At 42.0% G+C, this 21,196-nt stretch overlaps 1 protein-coding gene across 1 annotated transcript; it reads right to left on the bottom strand.

The window, feature by feature from the left end:
- Window positions 1-357: 357 nt before the first annotated feature.
- On the bottom strand, window positions 358-20,795 carry RAB4A (RAB4A, member RAS oncogene family). The gene is made up of 8 exons (XM_075412149.1): window positions 20,628-20,795; window positions 12,870-12,950; window positions 11,255-11,369; window positions 9,661-9,723; window positions 8,285-8,439; window positions 7,250-7,345; window positions 5,106-5,266; window positions 358-3,783 (listed from the first exon to the last, which is right to left on the bottom strand). The coding sequence occupies exons 1-7, from the start codon at window positions 20,656-20,658 to the stop codon at window positions 5,151-5,153; spliced, it is 657 nt and encodes a 218-aa protein (XP_075268264.1). The 5' UTR covers window positions 20,659-20,795; the 3' UTR covers window positions 358-3,783; window positions 5,106-5,150.
- Between the last annotated feature and the right edge of the window lie 401 nt (window positions 20,796-21,196).

A 21,196-nucleotide genomic window follows, 5' to 3' on the forward strand; every position in this document is an offset into this window, starting at 1 on the left:
AGCAACATCTGCCCCCTTGCTTCAGCTTTTTCAAAGCATTAACTTCTGAAGCCACCTCCTCCAACAGACCCAGGCAGCTCCATCCAGCCCTCGGTGCAGAAGGACAGGTGGAAGGGAAGGGAGGTGGTGTTCCTCTCCAAGGAGCTGGCAGCAGCAGGGTTGCAGGGGGAAAGAGGGCCCCGCTCCCAGAAAACACAGAAGCACTTCAGGTGCTGCTGCTTTCCCAGGCACCTACTGACTACACAATGAATTCAGAAGTGGTTTTTTCAAGACCATCCAAGTTTTGTCATGTTATGGACTTCACTGAGCCAGCAAAACTTGTACAAGTAAAGAGAACTTGCTGTAAGACACCCAGAATATCAAGAAAGATTCTTTATTTGGTGCTAGATACAAGCATTAAATGAAATAGTGTAGGCCAACAGACTCATTAAAAGGCAAGACAGAGGCTTTAATAAGACATCAACATCTTTTAAAGGTCTGACCAGCTAAAGCTCCACATCCAATAAATCCTAGGATCCAGGATTATTTAATGTAAAACTCCAAGCCATCTTGCTTTGGTAAAGTAAGAATTTTACACAAAAAACAAACATAATTTAACCTATTTATCACTTACAGTTTAGTTGAGCTCATTTGGTTTGCTCCATGAACTATAACGCTGAAGCTTGACATCTCCTCCAGGGCTGCTACTGGCATGGTGTTTCTTTCCAGAGCTAAAACACCCTCAGTGGGGAAGCAGCGAGCTACATAGCTGGCACTGGTGAGAGCTCGTGCTTCCGACAGTATTTCCCTCGGGAGTTGCCATTTGAGAAAGTTTCTTTTTTGAAATGTCAGCAAGATAGATAGATATACAGCATAAAAGGTTGCAATACTACAAAACATGCACATTAACCAGGTTAATGTGTATACAGGAAGAGCAGACATTAAAAAAACACAGTAAAAACACACCAAAACTCGTTACGACAACACTATTCTGTCCTCCCAGATAGGAAGGCAGCAGCTTCAGCCAGCTGGTTATAGAAAGACCAGAAGTGTGCTTCCTGCTGCTTATCCACAGACACTGTACCAGAACGACCGCAGACCCAGGTACAGCAGAGACCAGTCTTGCATGCGGAGGGAGAAGGGCAGGAGGCAGCATAAGGAAACCCCTGCCAAGCCCCTGCAGCTCCTGTTCAAAAGCAACAGGACTAACCCAACAGCCCCCTGCTGCCTTCAGCTGCTGCTGCAGTAACGGAAAGCAGTTGTGATCCACAGCCAACACCACCTCAACCACAGTCACCATGACATGAGAGAGACCTTCAGGTTTCCTCAAGCTGTGTCCCAGCTGCTCAGCGTGCACTCCTATCAGTATGCCCAGAAACCCAGTTAGAGTGCGGTAAGGGGGTAACAGGCTCCCCAAGAGTTCACCTTTCCCCAGCGTTCCAGAACGGAGTTTCAGAACCAACACCCTCCCCAGCTCTGGCAGAAATACAACGCATCCCAGTTAATAACGTGCCATTTGGACTGGTGGAGGGGACAACTGCATCCAACACTGACTTCAGAGGACCTGCTTTTCGTAATTACTTCCGTTTCTGAGTATTGGAAGCCAAAATAAATTCAGTGAGGACTAAGACAGGTAAGTTTCTTTGGAGTTCTTTGATGTTCTTGTAAATGCACAGCTAAGCTGCCTCAAAAATACTTTACACTCTTACCAGGAAGAGAACACTCCTTGGGAACAACTGTTCTCAGCTACCTAACAAATCCAATCCCAACTATAAAAAGATACCTAGGAGAGAGAGACAACATCAAGGCCTTTGGACTCCACAGCCTTTTTAAAACTAAACCTAGCCTTTTCAAGTACAAGGCAAACTTAATTCCCTTTAATTCAGAGAGACCCAAGGTGTGTAGTTCTCAGATAAGCCTCCATTTGAACCAAAAATGCCAGGACAAAGGGAATAGTTTTAAAGACAGTTCCAATTCCATGGAATATGGTACACCTCTGTGTAGCATTCCTGGCTTCGCTCTCGTGCTCTAACTGCCCTCTAAATTACAGCATCAGTTTTCTGGTTTAGTTTTTAAACATACATTTGACAATAACCGTTAAATAGAAAAGACTCGCGTATAGAAAATAATAAGGCATGTTTGACCTTGGACTTTCAGTACTGGGCTCTGATGATATTTTGTGTTAGTCTGCACTTCCAAGGAGACTTCCCATTTCCAGTTACACAAGTAACTAAGTAAAAACGTCACTAGTGATTTCTGTCAGGGCAAGTGGAATTGTGCCCCTGAGCTGGATGAATTCAGCTCCCTCCAGAAACACCAGCTTAGCTCTGCAGCTCCTTCTCTGGCAAACCCAAAGGCACAGCGCTCTCGCCTGAGCAGCTGTCACGGCACTGGAAAAGTGATATGCAAGACTGGCGGTTCGGTCCTCCCTCCCGCACCCTCTGCAAGCCTCTTCTGTCTCCAGCTGAGGAATGAGGACAGGATTCCTCATCTCTTTATTGTGGGGAAGAGGGATGGGACAAAAGAGGGCAGGAAAGAAACTCTGAACTGTGTGTTTTAACATAAGGAAAAAAAATAAATCTCAGCACCAAGGCTGAAATTCCCCTTGAGTTTCACAGGAAGAAAGCACTACAGCAGTAGCAGGCTGGGCTCTTTCCTTCCATCACACAAGTCTCCCGGGGGCAATGCGGACAGCATTACATACAGTGCATCACATGAAGTTCAAAAGGTAGAGCCCCAGCAAAACAGACTGTAAGTTCCTACTTTTAAAGTCTAATTTTAAAATTCAAGTTCTTTACTTTATGAATGTTTGAGAAAAAGAAATTAGTATGTTAAGTCTCACACATGCAGGATACTTTGGAACCCGCCATTTGGGTTCGGTTTGTACCTCGCCAGCTACGCTTCCACAGAGACCGTATTTCCGCGGCTGATTGCGCTGTCTGTGGCAAGAGGCTGGGAGAACTCCTGCTGCGAGTATTCTCCGTAAGCCCGTGCCCCACCTTAGAGTTGCAACACCCACAGAAGATGCGCAGTTCTGTTCACATATACGTTCCACCTTCATTGTGCCAGTGCTATACAGTACATCAGGACCAAGAAAAACATCCAAGTCAGTCAACAGCCACTTTTTGAGACTTCAAAGTATTTTTTCTAAACTTTGGAAGTTTGGTAAGAGAGCTTCAGAAGTTACTTAAGAACTGTGGTAAAATAGGATATGTGAACATCAATAAAAATTACTTTTCCAACTTGACCTAAGTATGGGTCCTAACCACACGTTGAGAACCAGTCCCGTGAACAGCTTGTTAGAACATCACAAACCAAGTAGGAAAAAAATAAGACAACCAGCCCTGACAGCGCCAGTGGTTTTATAATTCGTGTCATAAATATAAACTATTGTGCAACAAACAAACATGACAAAGCCTACCTCAGTTAAATTTGTTTATATGATAAAAAAATAAAATATTAAACTGCTTGTAGTGCAACATTCGATCAGCATATGTAAGTATACCGTGCTTTGTAAATTTACCGTTACATTATTTACAGTATATAGCAATGCTTTTAAACAAGAGGTGAAAGGACAAAAACAGCTAAAGGAAAATGTTTACGTACAGGTTTGAGTCTTAATATTGTCCACCGGGTTACCAAGTTTGCTTTGCAGCTTTGTGTGCCGTGTGAACGTTCCTGCCCCACACCACACCCTTCTGTCAGCAGTGGTCTGCTCTGTTTGCAGAGGGCGGGAAGATGTTTTTAAAAACTGCATAGCCTTCACGCTTTGTCTGTTTCTTCAAACACCGTTTGCAAGGACAGCTGTAAAATACACAAGAACTCCATCAATTTTCTACCTCTGATCAATCTCTCAGCTCCTGAGATAAGATCAATAACTACTCACTCCTGCAGAGCCATACCAAAGCTGAGCTCAATTAATGCCCCTTTCCAGCAGCCTCTCAGTTGAAGGATGATTTTATGGGAGGAAAATAAGGGAGGAAAGCAGTTCAAGGATTCCTATCCGTTATTTGAAATTCTAAGCTTTAATTGGGAGCTAAGCTCCCAGAATACGGAACAAAATACGAGAATGCAGACTTGTGTGCTGCCTTACTGAACGTTCTGTAAGGCCTCTGCTGGTCTGCACAGCCCAAGCCGATACAAAATGAACACAGCAAAAATGACGCAGGAACTATGCCTGCAGTACTTGTTTAATTTGGTATCACTGTCCTCCTGTGAGAGAAATAAGGATTAATTATATCAGAATAATTAACCACACAGCAATTCCTTAATGAGCCTCGCTGAGCGAGGGAGAAAGGACTGTCCCGACAGCCACTTAGGTACTGCTAGGAGGGAAGCAGAATCCATGCATACTGAGAGGTGCCTTAAGGACAATGGTTTACAAGAAAGACCAACCACCGAGCTGTTCCCAGGAGCGGGCTGTGCGACTTTTAGGTCGCTTCCCCCTCGAAGGATATTTCTGGAAGACTTGCAGAAGACTGCACACCCGTTCCATAGGCCGCACCAGTCCTGGAAGAGCTGCGTTAGCCAACAACACTGCTTAAGCAGCAAATACTACTGCTCTTACTGACATTTCTGCTCATAGCAGACAGGAATCAGAACCCCTTTGGACCGGTTTTAGGCAGGGGGGGGGGAAAAAAGTCAGTGCAAGTTTGACATCCAGTATTACCTTTAATTTTCAAGTCTCAGTTTTTAAACTTTGTATTTCAGAAAAGCCTGTATAATAGCTTTGGGCAAGATACTGCACTACACGTTTTGTGCGTTCTCATTTCTAGTAACAGTTGTCCATGAGACAACAGAAATGATTCACCTTCTTTACAGCGCATTAGGTAACTATTAGGGCTATAATGTGTTTCAAGAACACAGAATTTTAAAATGTTTTCCACAGCATTACTCTGAGTAAGCAAAGATCTATAAATACTTCAGTAAGAGCACTAGTCTTGCTTTAGTGGGCAGACGTTAGAAGAAAAATCAAAAGTATATTAAAAAAACCCATTCAATTTTGCATTATTTCACTACACTCTATACTACTTTACAGGCTAACTGCGAAAAAGCCAAGCACTCGATACAGCACATTTACAAAATACGGTAATTTACCCCACACCCTGAGACTTTTCTAACCTTACCTTCCGTATCTGAAGTGAGTATTTGGGATTTTGTGTTTTGTTTCTTTAACACCCACATTCTTGAGCACTTTGTGCTTGTGCTCTACGTGGTGACCTCAGCTGTCTCAAGGCAGCATCTCCATACTGAATACCTGAGCCCATTCTTTCTGGATCCAGTTCTCCTGATGAGAAACAAAATGGTCACAAGAAGATGGATCAGTTGCAAATAATACATTCCAATTTAACTGACGACACTAGATAAAAATGCATAATGATATTCTGCTCTAGTTATGGAGAGATCTATTGCAATTCTGTTTACTTTTAGGCAATTCCAAACCTGTATCATCTTATCCTGTAATTCCAACCGTGTCCTTAGTCATCATGACAAAGCAGTTTGTCTCCAAGTCGGGCTGCCACGAGAAATGTACTGGCACTAGCTACTTCTAACAAAGGAAGCGTCCAAAACATTTTCTGCAAACACTTTTAAAAACCACCTGCTTTCAGAGACTGATATTCAGAGAAAGCACAGCAGACACCAAGCCAAGCAAAAATGGATCAATCTGACAGTAGGATTCCCTAAAGCACTGCCCCCAGGGGAAATGATCTCAAGCTTTCCTACTTCTGGGATCCGTTTCTGCCTGCTCCGTGCCCTGTGCCTTCAGAAGTGTTCTTAAGGCTGCATGGTGAACTGGCCAAGATTAGAAACATTTAGTTTAAAAAAAAAAAAAAAAAGAGAATCTCCCTGAATAATTCAGATCACTTATTCAGGTTCCTCACACACATGAGCCCATCGTAAGTTAGCAGGTGACACCACGTTGAGGGCACCAGCTGCTAGCTTGAGGGTAGGGCTGCCATTCGGAAGAGACCTTGGCTGAACTAGAGGAACAGGCCAGCAGAAACCTCATGACATTCAGCAACTACACGCTCCGAGCCGTGCACCTGTGGTGGTGCAAGCCCACGCACTGGTACAGGCTGAGGACTAACTAGGTAGACAGCAGCAATTGGTTTGCACTGGGACACCCTGCCCAGAGCAGATGCGGACTCTCTATTCCTGGAGCATCTCAAAATGTGCCTCAACAATCCCCGGGCAATTTGTTCTCACTTTGAACCTCAACTTGCTTTAAACAGGCGGCTGGGCTCTATAGGTTCATTCCACTCTCAGTTTTTCCCTGATTCACTGCATATGTGCTGGCACAAAGAAAACAGAAGCAGCTCACAGAAAACAAGGCTTAGTTCTGTTGTGGTAATGCCTCTAAATCAGTCATGGAACTACAGCATCATGAGAAACTAGATATACTTTGGGGCTGGGTTTTATTTTGTTTGCTTAAAATGAAAGCTGCTGTTTGGCATTGATTTGACGTAGTAATCAGGAAATTCCTATGAAAATACCTATGAAACATTCTTTTCATAAAATTGTGTTTGGCATTCAAAATGTGTAATTAGAGTCTGAGACAGACTTTTCTCTATGGCCAACACCTACAACTTTGAAGATGTCAAACTAGAAGAAAAGACAGAAAAACCGGAATGCAAATTAGCTGTAATGACACCTAACACTTTGGAGCCTGCCTCTGATAGAAACCCGCCTGCTTGCACTGAGAAGCTTCTCGTGTATTTCTAGTCTACAAAAGCAAATACGGTTTCAACCAAAAGGCAGGAAGGCTACTTCAGAGAAACACAGTTGCTAGGAAACACCCCTGAAATTTTCAGTATTACTGTTCAAATTATCTTGACCATATTTCCTGCTACATACAAGAAGCAGAATTAAAAGTTATGTCTGCCCTGATACCAGGTTTTTAGTCTGCATTGCTAAAAACATCTCAGGTCAGGCTTGATGTTTGTAGGGATACAGCAAGGCACAGACTGCACAGCCTACACTCAGAGCTGACTATTAATGTAAACACTGTGCAAACCCATCCATAAATCACAGCACCACCCCTTCTGGATACACAGATCTGACCGAGATATCCATTCTTATCAACGGATATAGGAAGCAGCTGTAAACCACATGGGTTATTTTACCACAATGAGATTTTGGTTTATTGGGTTAATTCGACTACAGAACTTTGAATGGCGATATTTCCATGTGTACTTTCATTTTTCAGGGGGGAAAAAAACAAAACCCCAAACAAACCCAAACCATTAAGAGAATATAAAACTTGATTTACCTGATTCAATTTTATTGAGTATTTTTCTTGCACACTGTACAAAGGCCTCTTCAACATTTTCCCCTGTTAGTGCACTTGTTTCCAAGAACATCAGCTCTGCATTGGACACCCAAAAAACAATCTCAAAACAAGTCTGGAATATCCAATACAGTAATTCAAAGCATGAAAACTTGGAAGAATAAAAACTTTCTTAAACTTAAGGAGAAATAGTATGGTCCAGAAAAGTTAGTTTTTGACAGCAAAACTCCTAAAACCAGAAAAAACATCCTCTGAAATTTATATATTAACCCTATAAAGCTGGAATCCAAAGATAATAACCTCGGCTGTATGTGCAAAATAGTGCATGAAACAAAAGAACTTCATATAGTTTCCCACTAATAGAAAGTTGTATGCAAAAAGACAGCCATGGGCCACAGCTGACAGAAAAGGCTATTTGTAATTGATTTATAAAAGCAAAACAGGATTTCACTGATGGCAGGACTGCAGCACAGAAGCTCAGACTGAGACTGGCTTTAGCTGCCACAGAAACGTGTCCTCAAGGACTGGAAATTATGAATACTACAGACCAGGTAACAGTCCTTTGGATCCACACCATGCACTGAACTCTTTCTCCCATGAGTAAAACTCCTTGCTTCCAACTGCAGCACACCCCATCCAACCTTGTCAATAACCTATAGAATCTATAAGGTGCTGAAAACTAGGAAATGGTGCTCTCCATTTTCTCCTCTGCCCTTTGGAGGCAAGGTAATACCTGAAGTTGTATTACATTCCCTAGGGAATGTATCTCCACATTGAAGATATTCTTTAAATAGGAGCTGTGACTGGAAGCATCACTGGTAATGAGACTTCAATAGTACATCTAGTTCTCGCTGCAGGCACTGTCCTCTCTTTATGCCTCATGTACTGACAGAACCCTCTTTTCTGTAGATATTTGACAAGGTACAGCGGGCAAAGTACTCCCTAACTGCATACACACACAAAAATTTAAAGTATTAAGCATCTTTGAATGCTACATGAAGATTCTGTACTACTTACCATTTTCTTGTGCAAACCTGGATGCTTCTAAAAACGTCACTTCACGATCTGCATCAAGATCTTTTTTGTTTCCACACAGTATTATCACAATATTTTGACTTGCTAACATTCTTGCATCCGTCAGCCAATTAGTAAGTGCATTGTAGGTTTCCCGGCTATGTAGAAAATGACATGCTTTATTAAAACTCGCTCATTTCTAGTGAACAAATCACTGAACTAAAACTCAGAAGGCAAATCTACATTTATGGCAAACCACAAACTGGTGCTAGTCAGACAAGCCACCTACACATCTCAATATGCCAGCTATGAACTGGGAAGAGTGTCAAGTCCCTTCACGAAAGTATTTACAGGCTTAAAGTTTTTCAAAAGCAAAATTAAATCAACCGCAACATATAAATAAATATACACAATTATAAAATACCCTGTTCATGTGAAAAGCTAAAATTTTAAGCACTAATCAAGTTTCAGCCTTTTGCACATGAAATTCTGGGATAACAGAATGAGCTTAAGGTGGAGTTCAAGTGATAGATAAATTTCAGGTGGGACTACAGGAATTTACTCCACCTGTGGCGAATTGTGTGCCTGAACTTCCACATTTGTGTTCAGAGCTGTAATACTGCCGGCAGTTACTCTGCACACACCATTAGTCATAGCAGTGGTGGTGAGAGATAAAGCCTTCGAAGCACCAAGACTGGGTGAGTCCAGCCGAGCTTAAGCACAAAACACAGATTTCAAAGACAGCTCAGAAGAGAACAGTCCACTCGCAGGACAGAAAGCAACAGAAGTAGCGAATCATCATTAACCAACCCACAACTTCTCCGACAAGTATCAGTCAATGGCGGCCAAGAAAAAATGTGGAAATGGGTAATGGGAAGGTATTCTATTGGCTGCCTGTAAATATTAAAATATTAAAAGATGCAGAGATGAACAGCATTTTGGGCTACGGTTAAGGAATGTGTCGGTACAACCAGCTTCTTGAGAGGATGACCTGCTACTACACCAGCATACTAATAAGTAGTTTCCACAAATAGGGGTGTACTACCTTGGTTAAAAGTGGGTAAAGTCTGCTCTGAATTTCTGTTGCAAGGCTTCCCTAGCCAGTGATTGCACGTAGACCACCACAATTAGCACAACTACCGATGGGCCAATTCCCATGTATTTGTCTAATCATTTGAGACCATTTACATTTATGACATTCACAATATCTCATGTAAGCAAGTTCTAGAACTTAGATATGCACTAAAACAGAAGCACTTTTTATGCTTTTTTTTTTTCCTGCCCGCTCTCCTTCAGAGAATTAGCTACTTGGGGGGGGAGTGGTTAGGCATTAATTGCATCTGGTAGTCTGTAAGCAAAAGACTTGCTAGCCTTCTTACCTGGTTATATCATAGACAAGCAAAGCACCTGCAGCTCCTCTATAGTAACTCCTTGTTACAGACCTGAAATAGAATTACAGATGCACATTTCTGTAATACCTTCGTCGTTTCAAATCTGGGTTAATATAATGCGATCTATATTACGAAACAATTCTCATTTATGTATTTAAAATAAAATGTGGGGTTTAGACAACATTACCAGCTGTGCAGCAGCCGACTATTTACAGCTAGACTTTTGATGAAGCACTTTCACTAAACGTAGCTGTACAGGGATTCTCAAAGTCCACTATGGCCTGTGGGCTGCTGAAGCTACACATATCTTCATACTATATGGCCTGATATAGAACTGGGAGCTGATGGTGATTATCTGTGGCACGAAAACAGCATAATTAACTTATGTTTGAACTCTCAGCAGTGAGGAGAGAATGACCAAAGTAGCTGTAACTGAACAATTTAAGACTCCTTAAGTCGCAGAAGGAGGAGGCAAGGCAAGCAAAGCAAAGCATCCTTCACAAGGGAGAGGAAGAAGAAAAAAAACCCCTAAGTATGCAGAGGCGTGATCAGCCTTAAAAACAAAAGAATTAGATAAACTATAAAAAGCAACAGGAGAAAAAGCACCTGCAAGTCTGTGAACACTTTGACCTTGAACAAGCAGAATTTGTACAAGCCCCTGGAAGTTCAGAGCCTCCAAGCTCCTCAGAATACTTGGCCAACACATTGAAGAGATCTCATTAATGGAGACTCCTACATAGTGCTGCTCAGTTTTACCTAGTCACGGGTGTATCCAAAGAACTGCTTTATTAGAGGACATTTACCTGGTTTGCTGCCCATTACTCAGACTTCTACCACTGTACTCACCTTTATTAACCACTAGCCCCACGCCCCACCCAAACCAAAGAAACCTCCCACATCCCCCCAAAATCTAAAAAACTGATGTCCTATTTGATGGTGAATGTACTCAGGAATACATTAGATCTTTACTGAGTCTGATCTACGCCTCAGATGTACAATACTACTTCTTTGCATTAAAAGTACATTGATGGTTCTAAGCTGACACATACACTGCTTTTTCTTTAACAAAGTCTGAGATGTCTTAAGTTTTTAGAAGTGTATTTAACCAACTGAACTTGACAACTGACTTTTTTTCCCCCTAATAAAATAATTTTAAACTAGGAAATTGTTCTCATGCAGATATTGAACAGCTTACAACTTCCTGGCATTTATTCCTTCCAACCAATAGAAGGTCTTCTAGACACAGAGTTTAAGTACACACAGCTAGTTAAAAAACTATTCTGAGTTTGTTTGGTGAACAAACTTTTAGTCACATATTCTACTCACGTACCTTAATTATCACAGGAAATACCCAATGAAAGAAAGGGCAGAACCTCGGGTCCTGCCAGACAGCATTGCTTAACTGACATCAGCGGATCTACGTCGCTGTGTTCAAGTTGGAGGATCTGGCCTAGTTTACATGAACGCAAACAACTCCACTGACCAAGAAACTATGCCTATTTGTAAGCAGGGATAAATAACACCCAACACTCACAGCAACAATTTAATAACAAACACTTAATAATGTGATTGAAAAGGGTACCTGAATCTCTCTTGTCCTGCTGTATCCCATATCTGCAATTTTACATATTTACCACCAACATTTATGATCTTTGAACCAAATTCCACTCCTATAGTATGATTTGAGTCATCTTTGACTACAAAAAACAAAACAAAAACAAAACAGACTTATTTGGAGCATATTTAGAGTGAATAGTTAGTTTTTGCATAATCCAATTCAGGTATAATCAAAGCTCCTCAGCGTTCAAATTAGAAACTACTTCCTGAACCATCAAATTCAGAGCCATTCACAAGGCTACTGCCACCACGCAGAAATAAACATTTTTACAATTTTTTAATACCTTATTCAATTCAAAATGACTACTAGAAAGGCCTGTCTTAATGAAATCATTCCCAGTTCACATTAATAAACAGCAAGATAACTTGTGTACACTTTTTTCCCCAATTATGTTTTCTAATACTTTAATGTGATTTAAAATTAATATTCATGGACAAGCAGAACACAAAAAGACACAGTCTTGCCCATGAATAAGCAAGAGCTACTTCTTTAAAGCACGAAGTTAAGATACCTGCTCTATGTACACTGTTGATATCACAGATTCTCAGCAATATACAACTGCCCTTTCCTGCAGCAAGGTCACGGTTCAAGTTCAATCACAGAATCATGCCATGCTCCTTAATGATTACACATTATTATCCTAGAGCTATTCCTCAGGAGATAAGGTGAATTACCATTTGGTTGAGAAAGGTAACAGCCACCTTAGATTTACAAAAGTTTCTAGATGCGTATTGTTTAATCATGATGCTAAATGCACTACTCAACAGAAATTTTCTACCATCTATTTATCTCTAAATAACATTTACAATGGAGTTTCTACCAGTATTTACCATAGAACACAAGGGTGTGTAGTGACAGGACAAGGGGGAATGGCTGTAAACTAAAAGAGGGCAGATTTAGATTAGATATTAGGAAGAAATTCTTCACCATGAGGGTGGTGAAACACTGGCCCAGGTTGCCCAGAGAAGCTGTGGCTGCCCCCTCCCTGGCAGGGTTCAAGGCCAGGTTGGATGGAGCTCTGAGCAACCTGGTCTGGTGGAAGATGTCCCTGCTCACGGCAGGGGGGGTGGAACCAGATGATCTTTAAGGTCCCTTCCAACCCAAACCATTCTATGATTCTATGATAACACAGTCCTTAAAGAACATGGAATTTATTTAGAAAAGAGACTAGATGTTGGGAGATTCGAGTTCTGTCCAACAGGCTTTCTAAATCTACTCAAGCAATTCAACTTCTTTTTCACCTGCTCAGTATTTTTTCTACCAGAGTCAAGTCTCTAGGGAAGCTTATAGCTGCAAGATGTAATTCTTACGAAAAGTCTGTATTTTCATCAATATCCTGTTGTACTTATTTGAGAGTAATAGACAATACTGCTCAATATCAGGCTTTTGATTAGAGGCAAATAGTAAGCAATAAAGATTTTACAGCATGGTTCTGAACATAATTCCCAGTTAAAATCCTCATCTACACAAATAAGACAATTATGGGAACTTCAGTACAAAGAATATATATTCCTGCAGGCACAGCCTTCATCTGTGGTACAAAGCAATGGAGAACTCTGACTGTGCTCACACTACTTACATTTCTTTTCAATAAATTGGTGTAGTAAACAGGATTTTCCAGTCCCAGCATTTCCTATGACCAAGAACTTAAACAGGAAATCTGAAGATTGAAAGACAAAAAAAAAATTGCTACATTTTAGTACGCATTCACATTCTTGTCATGAGACCAAGTACAAAGCCAGCTACTCCCCAGCAGCTGTTATTTCAAAGAAAAGGGAATAGATGACAAAATTAGCAAAATAACAATAAATCTGAAGAATAACCCGGTGTATTCAATAGTGATGTTATAAAGTAAGAGCTAAGAACACTATTTGTTTATGGAGATACAAGAATGACATGAAGAGATGCAAACGGCTCAATCTGAACTCAGTTAAGGTAGGCTGAACTACAGGTATACAGCTGGCTCGTACTTCAGTAACCTGTTTTAAGGGTAAGCAAGCTATTAGCTATAGTCAGTACAAATGCCCTATAGAATGATGCCATTCCTTAAAATATGTTTTTGTACTTTTAAAGAATGTCTATATTCAATTTTATTCGCTTTAATTTGAACTTCTCCATATTAACTGCTTAATACTCATACTTCATTTTAATACTTGTAAAGCTAGAACAACGACAGTAATTTTCCTACAGAATTTACAGGCAAGCAGTAATTTATATATTGGGATGCCTGCTTTCACATTTCCTTCACGCAGCAAATTAACATACAGGTACTTACGTCACTTTACCTATTTATGAGCCATTTACATCAGTCAGTGTTTGTTACTAATGTATGTATTCAAGATTCATGGTCCATTCATATCATTTTGACAGTTACAAATAATGCTTTAGTGCTACCTCCCTAGAAAAACAGAAGGCTACGAGCCACGGGAATGTCCACCATCCTTTGCCTTCACCCATCTTCCAAATTTCATTCATATTTAAAACAAGGTGGTGTTTTACCAAGGATTGTTGCTTTATTACATTTTACCTTTGCATGATTTTTCCTGTTTCAAATGTTGTAACAGGCTCAGTATTGATTCTGTATTCTACCCTTCTCAGGGAGAGATGACTGTTTCTTGCTCACAAATATGACCACTTACACACTCCAGACATTCTGTTCCAAACTCTTCTCATTCTTCACGCCCCCACCCAGCTGCTCATGCTTTCTGGACAATAAAAATAGTTACAAAAAAGATTTTGCTTCAGGTTGTGAAAATTCTGTGTGTTATCTCCTGACACGAAGGGCCCTTCATGTCAACTGCAAAACACACTGAAGCTGAGAATGCTTCATTCTATCCCATCTTCACTGTTAGTATGAAATGTAGATATAATAAATAGCCCCAAAGTGTGAGGTTAAGAAAAAAATCCACCTCTGAAAGAAAGCCAAGGTTCTCTTTTTGTGGACCAAATATCACTAGTTAGCTGCCTTGTGCACCTTTTTGTATATTTAAACTACTGTGGGTGTGTGTAATCTCACTGGTTTTCCCACTTTCAGAGAGTTCTCAAAATGCGAGATGTTCTGAGACATCCTCACAATTACAATAATCTGTTTCTCCTCTCTGCAGTTTTTCCAAAAATAAATGTGAAATCCAGTTAAAACTGGTTCTCCTGTGTATCTGGTGAATGTTTTTTGCCAGATCTTCATGTTGAAAACAACTACAAAATTCATGTCTACCTCCCTTTTTTCCATGGAAGACTCATCTTATGGACAGTAGTATAACAGCTACTGTCAAACTAAACCAGGAAAAGAATAAAACCCAAACTCTATTCCTACACTAATTTGCCCTGCAATTGCAAGCACTGGTTGTTAAATGTGGTTCACAAAGCCATACTTGTGCAACCCACAAAACCATGCTGAACAGCAAATGTGGAATTCTCCGCAGACAGGCTGTAGGGCAGTGAGAAACTCCAACAACGGTGTCGCTGTCGGGGGCTGATCTGGAACAGCCTCATAACAGCAGTGTATTTTTCCTCAGGTGTTTTAAGCTGAGGTGCTTTCTATTCCGCTCTGAAAGCAAGAGTGATATTTGGAGATTTTGTATTCATGGCTTTAAATCGATAACATATTCCAGCAGCACTTTACAATAGACTCCCAATTCCTATTGAGATTCTATTGTCGCAGACAACCTTAAAAGGAAATCTTTCCTACAAACGAAGCGCTTAAATGCCGATTCAATCCCTGCTTACTTAGTAGACAAAAAATGTGTTTCCCTCTGGCAAAACAGCAAAAAGGTTTTTTAAGGTGAAACTCGGAACTGCAGTTACAATTCACTTGTTTACAGTATGGAAGTAAGAGACATTGTTTTATTCTACCACAGAATGGAAATATCAAAATCTCACCGTAAAAAAAAAATCAAAATCTTTCTGCACCACAGAGGGCAGCAATGTTTCCAAACACATGGACTCGTAGAGTCTTTTAAGTTACATTCACAAAGGTAACTGTGCTTCTGTCAGTTGAAACTCCCATTTTATGCAAATTGTTCAAAATAGCAAAAGACTTTTAGACTTAACAGTTTACCCACAAGCACTGGAAAAAACATTTCAGAAAATATGGAATACTTTGCACATTTAACCAACCCCAAGGAAGCACAAGAGAAGGGATTTACCAATACCAAAAGTCAAAAACTTATTAAATATGAATATTTGTAAGTTCACAGCCTAGCATATCAATATAAGGGAATATTATATATTCCTGGTAAGGGAATACCAGGTAAGAACAGGGAGAACATTTCTGATTTTGTTATTCTGGAACTTCTGTCTTACAATGTCATTCTGTATAATAACAGGTACCACAGCAATAACATTTTTATAACTTTTTTTATTGCTTGATTTAAGACATGAAATATCTTCTTTTTGAACTGTACAGATGTATCTAAAAATTTTGCACAGTTCAGCAACACAGAAACTGAATGAGATTGGACAGAGCTTCTTCTAGCCCAACTGTAACAACACTGTGTACACTTGGGAAAAACTTTTATACTTTATTTCTTTGTAATTTCACCAAATGCAACTCACATTCTAGTGCTTGTGCTACTGCTTAACTGCTCTAGTTTTCCTCTTCGGTCTCCTCTTCCCATGAGTTAAGCCACTTCATGTCATACCCTCCTCCTCCCCCCCCTATTTACAAAGCAGCTCTGAGCTCCAACATTCCAGTTAGCTGCCAAGGCCGTCACCCTAGAGAAGTTTTTCTTTTGAATTCTGTTGTTCCTCTTTCATGGAAAAGATGAAAAGCAGCATCATTCAGACATCGCAAATGCTTGCTACCATGCTGGCTACTGAAAAGGTCTAGAAAAGTTGAAGTACTTTGCCTGTAAACAAGACCATAATTATACAGAAAGATTTAGGAAGAAAACCGAACCCTGTGCCAAGAGGGAGAAGAGTTACAGGACACGCACTAGAAAAAACAGATGAAAGATGGCATAGTATGGCTGTTTAAGGAAGTAAGGCAACACAAAGAATCAGCTTACTCCGCTCGGTGAGCTACGTTCATCACCTGATCCCAGACTGGGTAGGGGGTACAGGGAACAAAACTTATTTTCTAACACAGATGAAAAGGACTAAAAGCGTGGCTCCACCTCAAAGATGCACCAGCAGCTAAACTACGTGTTGGGGATGGGGATGAGGGGGAGCTGAGGGAAAAGGAGAAGGGAGACAACTGTGGGCTGTGACTCAAGTACCAGTAAAAACAGATGGTTGATGTGGTAACCACCCCCAGACATCCAGCCTCCTCTTTTGACTGAAGTTTACTCCAGCAGAAGGAATAATTCAACTGCTTCTGAGCTACTGCAGCTCAGCCTTTAAAATGTAATGAAAATTAAATTGTTTCTTATATGCTTGCTAATACAGAAGGCGAAAAAACCCAAAAACGACTAAATTACATCCTCCATTTCAATTCGGGCTTCTTCCAAATCCTTGATAAAGAGTAGAACTTATCTTCAATAACACTGACCCTTTGGAAACTCTCCCACTCACGCCATGAAAATAAGAGTCTTCCACTAGTTAGACATCTTCTATTTTGCAGAAATCTGCATAAGGAAAGAGTGCTCTGAAGTACTCCTACGGGCATATGCTGCCTCTAAATGAGAGAAAAGAGGAGCTATTCTCCCTGCTTACTCCTTTCACTAGCAGTAGGAGTTAACACGATAAACAGGTAGAACAGATAAACCTGGCTCTACTCCAGTCTGCATAATGAATGCTTGAAAGAGGGAGGATCTGGTTCCTTACAAGCAAAAGAGCTATGCCCTCTAAGCAACAAAACCAGATTTGAAACAAACTCAAGGCCAGGATGATAAATGCAGAGACCATCAGACAAGGGGGGGCGGGGGGTGAGATGGGGAGAAAAGGATGAATCGAATTGCCCAGAGCAAAAAGAGGTATTTTTAAATGGACAGAAAGACTACACATTCTCTGACAATGACAGAGATTGATAAACTCCTGTGACCAGACTGGGAACAGCAGATACTGATGGAGAAAACACAAGGAAGTAGGGAAGTACAGCAGTCTGTATTTACCATAACACAAAGCCGCATACATTTCACACTGGGAAGCGGGAGTAAGCATGCATGTGTTGTCACACGCTAACTATCTACTGAGATGCAACGGCCTCTCTGAAAACTTGAGTTAAAATAATTTTCCTCTGGATAAGAGATTTTTTTCCAATGTTACAAGATAAAATTTTTAAAGAACGATCCTCCTCTCCCAAAAGCACCAGCACAATGTTCTTTCTAAACTTAGTCTCAAAATTCATGGGAGTTTTTGTCAATTCATGATTGGTTTGTTTTTGGCACTTTGTAAGGAAATTAAATTGATCACATAGGAGAAAGATAAATGGATTATAAAGCTAAGAACAGAAGACACATGACTGATGAAACAGATCTACAGGAGAGAAAATATGGATTGCAAAGAAAGAATTTACAGCCGAGACTGTGAGAGGCTACATATCTTGGTTTGAAACGAGGGAAGAGACACTAATCACAGTAAGGGACATAAACAGTCGGGCAGACTGGGTGAACAGAAAAGGTTCAAAGCAGACAGAATCCAACACAAACAACTCAGGGAGGGGAAAAAAACAGGAAGAAACATGTAAATTAACTGAGGTGGATAATGAAGTATGATAGGCAGAAAGGACAGACCAGAGGAAAGAAACACAGCACGGTAGGGGTCGGAAGGGCCCTCCGGGGATCACCAACCCCCTGCCAAAGCAGGGTCACCCAGAGCAGGCTGCATAGGACCGCAGCCAGGCAGGGCTTGAATATCTCCAGAGAAGGAGACTCCACAATGTCCCTGGGCAGCCTGGGCCAGGGCTCCGTCACCCTCAGAGGGAAAAAGTTCTTCCTCATGTTCAGCTGGAACTTCCTCTGCTTCAGTTTGTGCCCATTGCCCCTTGTCCTGTCGCTGGGCACCACTGAAAAGAGTCTGGCCCTGTCCTCCTGACACTCATCCTTCAGATATTTACAGGCATTTATTGCCGATAAAGGCTCTTTTATTTCTCATAGATTGAGAAAAAATATGGAAAAAACCCACACACACCTCCAAAAGGGAAGAGAAGTTGAAACCTCACAGCAAAACTAAAATCTTATAAAAGTCAGACAGCAAAATGAAAATTAAAAAAAAAAAAAAATCAAACAAAAAACCCCAACCACTTTCCTGAGCCTATCTGTATGGGATGAAAAGCTTGAGGTTACATAATTAGAATGGGTCATAATGAAGCTGATAAGAAAAATCCAGTTCACGAACAAGCATCTACAAAGGGCAGTAGCTACAGGGACTGCTGCACCGAGGTGACACAGTGACTACTGATCTCAGTGACCAGGGGGAAACTGCCCTAGTACTTCTGTCATCCTTGATGATCACTGTAAAAGCTGGTCAGAAACAAACCACCCTTTGTTAGGACACCAAGCACATTAAATCACAGAGAGTTCATCATGCACAGAAGAGCCACGATTTTATCACACCATACTGTTTACTTTGAAATGTGAATTGAGCTGCTACATACGTGGGCAGGACGCTGCAAATTAGACATTGGTTACTGTTATGGTCAGAGGTGGTATAGCCATTGTTAAATTTTATGTTGTAACTTAGTTTTTATTCTTCTATCTACTCTGTACCTTGACACTCCCAAGTACTCTAGCTCAGAATTTTTGTAGCTTGTGTATGAACAGAACAAACACTGAACCTCAAAAAAGAAATACACCAAACAATAATTAAACAAATAAAAGGAGCAGACCACAACAACCACAAACCTTCAATTTTAAGGGCTTGTCTTCTAAGGCATCAAAGCAATCGTAAAGTATCAACAGCTACAGCAGGCTTACAACTACTATTCTGCATCACCGGAACAATGCAAAAAATGTTGAAATGTACTTATTTAAGATACAACCACCTATTTAGCTTGCTTACTCTTACAGCATCAAAAGATGATCACTGCTGAAGTTCTGTCCATCATCTCTGATTGTCTACTCACTCATTTGCTTGGAGACCACCAACACCACAAGCACAGCCAGACTGATCCCAGTTCTTGATCACAAGAGTTAGGAGCGTGAACAATTAGTTCAAACTCACATCTAAATCAACAGAGCACACCCCTCTGGTTTCTACACGTAAGTTCTACATGTTTCAAGAAAGCATGGAAAAAATAAGCAGGGTCTTGATACCCTAACATTTGCACTTCAAGGGCTGTCCCACGCTCTTGCCTCATTTTGCCCCCTAGTTCTGTGCGTTTCCTGTACACTGAAGCACTGACCAGTAGGACAAAACATCTGAAGCACTGGTGACCAGAATATTGAAAATAAACTAACTTACATAGCAGAAATAACCAGGTCAGTTAGGCTACTAGTAAGAACTCCTGATGGCCATGCCACTCTCCCTCGCAGTCAGCAGAGCGGTCATGTCCAATTTTGCTGTAATTATTCAAACTATTCCTTATTTTCAAGACTCTGCTCTAAAAGCAAGAGGATGCAAGTCCAGCTCTAAAGTCTGAGCAGCTGCTGAACAAGCTGCAACAGACAAGGCTAGAAAATGACAAGTGAAAGGGTTTGTCACAGTGTTCAATTCTGATCTTACTCTCCAGCATCCTACCACATGGACTTTGAAAATGTTAACATGTATGATGGCATTTTCATACTGAAAAGTTATTACAGAAGGATATGTTATGGAAAGGGAAGAAAAAGCAAATTGATTCAAACAGAATTGTTTCCAGCAAAGGTATAAAGAAGAGAAGTTAATACTATTCAGTCACTCTCCACCTCCTGCCAGGAGCCAGTGGCTCTGCTTACCCTGCCGACTCCTCACTTCTCCGCTTTGAGGCACCCACACGCCCTGCCAGTGCCCATACTCCAACCCGCTACTTGGGATGGTTTTCCACCAGTAGTAATTAGCCAACGCAGGGGTGTACGAACACACTCACTGCTCTTTTCCCCTCACTCGCTCACGTAGTCGGTGCTGATCTTTAGCATCCAGGACAACAGCACTTAAACCCTAACGTGACCTGCAAAAGAGCATTAACCTCACCGCAGCTCCCCTTCCCAATTCACTGAGGCGCAGCTGGCAAGCGGTGCCTAGCTGAGCTCCCTCCCGTTTCCAGTCAATGCTTCCACGCCATGAAAAACAACTCTGCGCGCCCACTGCCCTGTCAGACCGGGCTCCGGCCTGAGGGGAGCCGGGGGGCGCGGGGGAGCAGGGCTCCGGCCTGAGGGGAAGGAGGGGGGGGGGGGGGGGGGGGCAAGCAGGGCTTCGGCCTGAGGGGAGCCGGGGGGGTTGGAAGAGGCCTGAGGGGAAGGGGAGGACGCCGCCTACCTACCGTAGGTCTCGGACATGGCAGTCTGCGACATTCCGGGAGCGGCGCGATGCCCCGCGTCCTCGTCGTCGTCCTCCTCCTCCTGCCCTGCCCTGCCCGGCGCTGACCGGCAGAGGCTCGCGGCCCGGGCCGGGCGGAAGCGCGCAACCCACCGGCGCCCCGCCCCGGCTCGGCCCCGCCAGCGGCCCCTGCGCATGCGCGCCCCGCCCGCCCCGCCCTCCGCCGGGGGCGGAGCCTGCTGCTGCCGGTCTCTGAGGGGAATGGTGTGAGGCGGGTGGCAGTTGCTTTTCTTGCCTCCAGGCGAGGCAGATTGCTGAATAAACTTCCCGAGAGCAACAGCGCTTGGTTTATATTGTTCTTTCTTCGATGTTTTACGGACTCCCCCTGGTTAGTCTGGCAGCAAGGGGCCCTGAGACTGCGCCGCAACAGCCTGTCCATCTTCTCCCTCCCCAAGCCATACTTCCTCCATGTTCTCCCCTCCGCCAGTCCCTTTAAAAATTTCTCTTATTTCAGGCTTTTAAATCTTGTTGTTCGCATCTTCCCATTCTTTCAGCTTTGCCATCGTCTTCCCA

Source organism: Opisthocomus hoazin, chromosome 2, assembly GCF_030867145.1.
Source record: "Opisthocomus hoazin isolate bOpiHoa1 chromosome 2, bOpiHoa1.hap1, whole genome shotgun sequence".
Classification (NCBI taxonomy): Eukaryota; Metazoa; Chordata; class Aves; order Opisthocomiformes; family Opisthocomidae; genus Opisthocomus; species Opisthocomus hoazin.

Coding starts and splice junctions, on each gene's coding strand:
- RAB4A (XM_075412149.1), bottom strand. CDS start 20,658: ATGTCGCAGACTGCCATGTCCGAGACCTACG. Junction 11,370..12,869: donor CCAATTTATTGAAAAGAAAT/GTAAGTAGTGTG, acceptor TGTTTTTTGTAG/TCAAAGATGACTCAAATCAT. Junction 8,440..9,660: donor CTTGTCTATGATATAACCAG/GTAAGAAGGCTA, acceptor TTTTCTACATAG/CCGGGAAACCTACAATGCAC.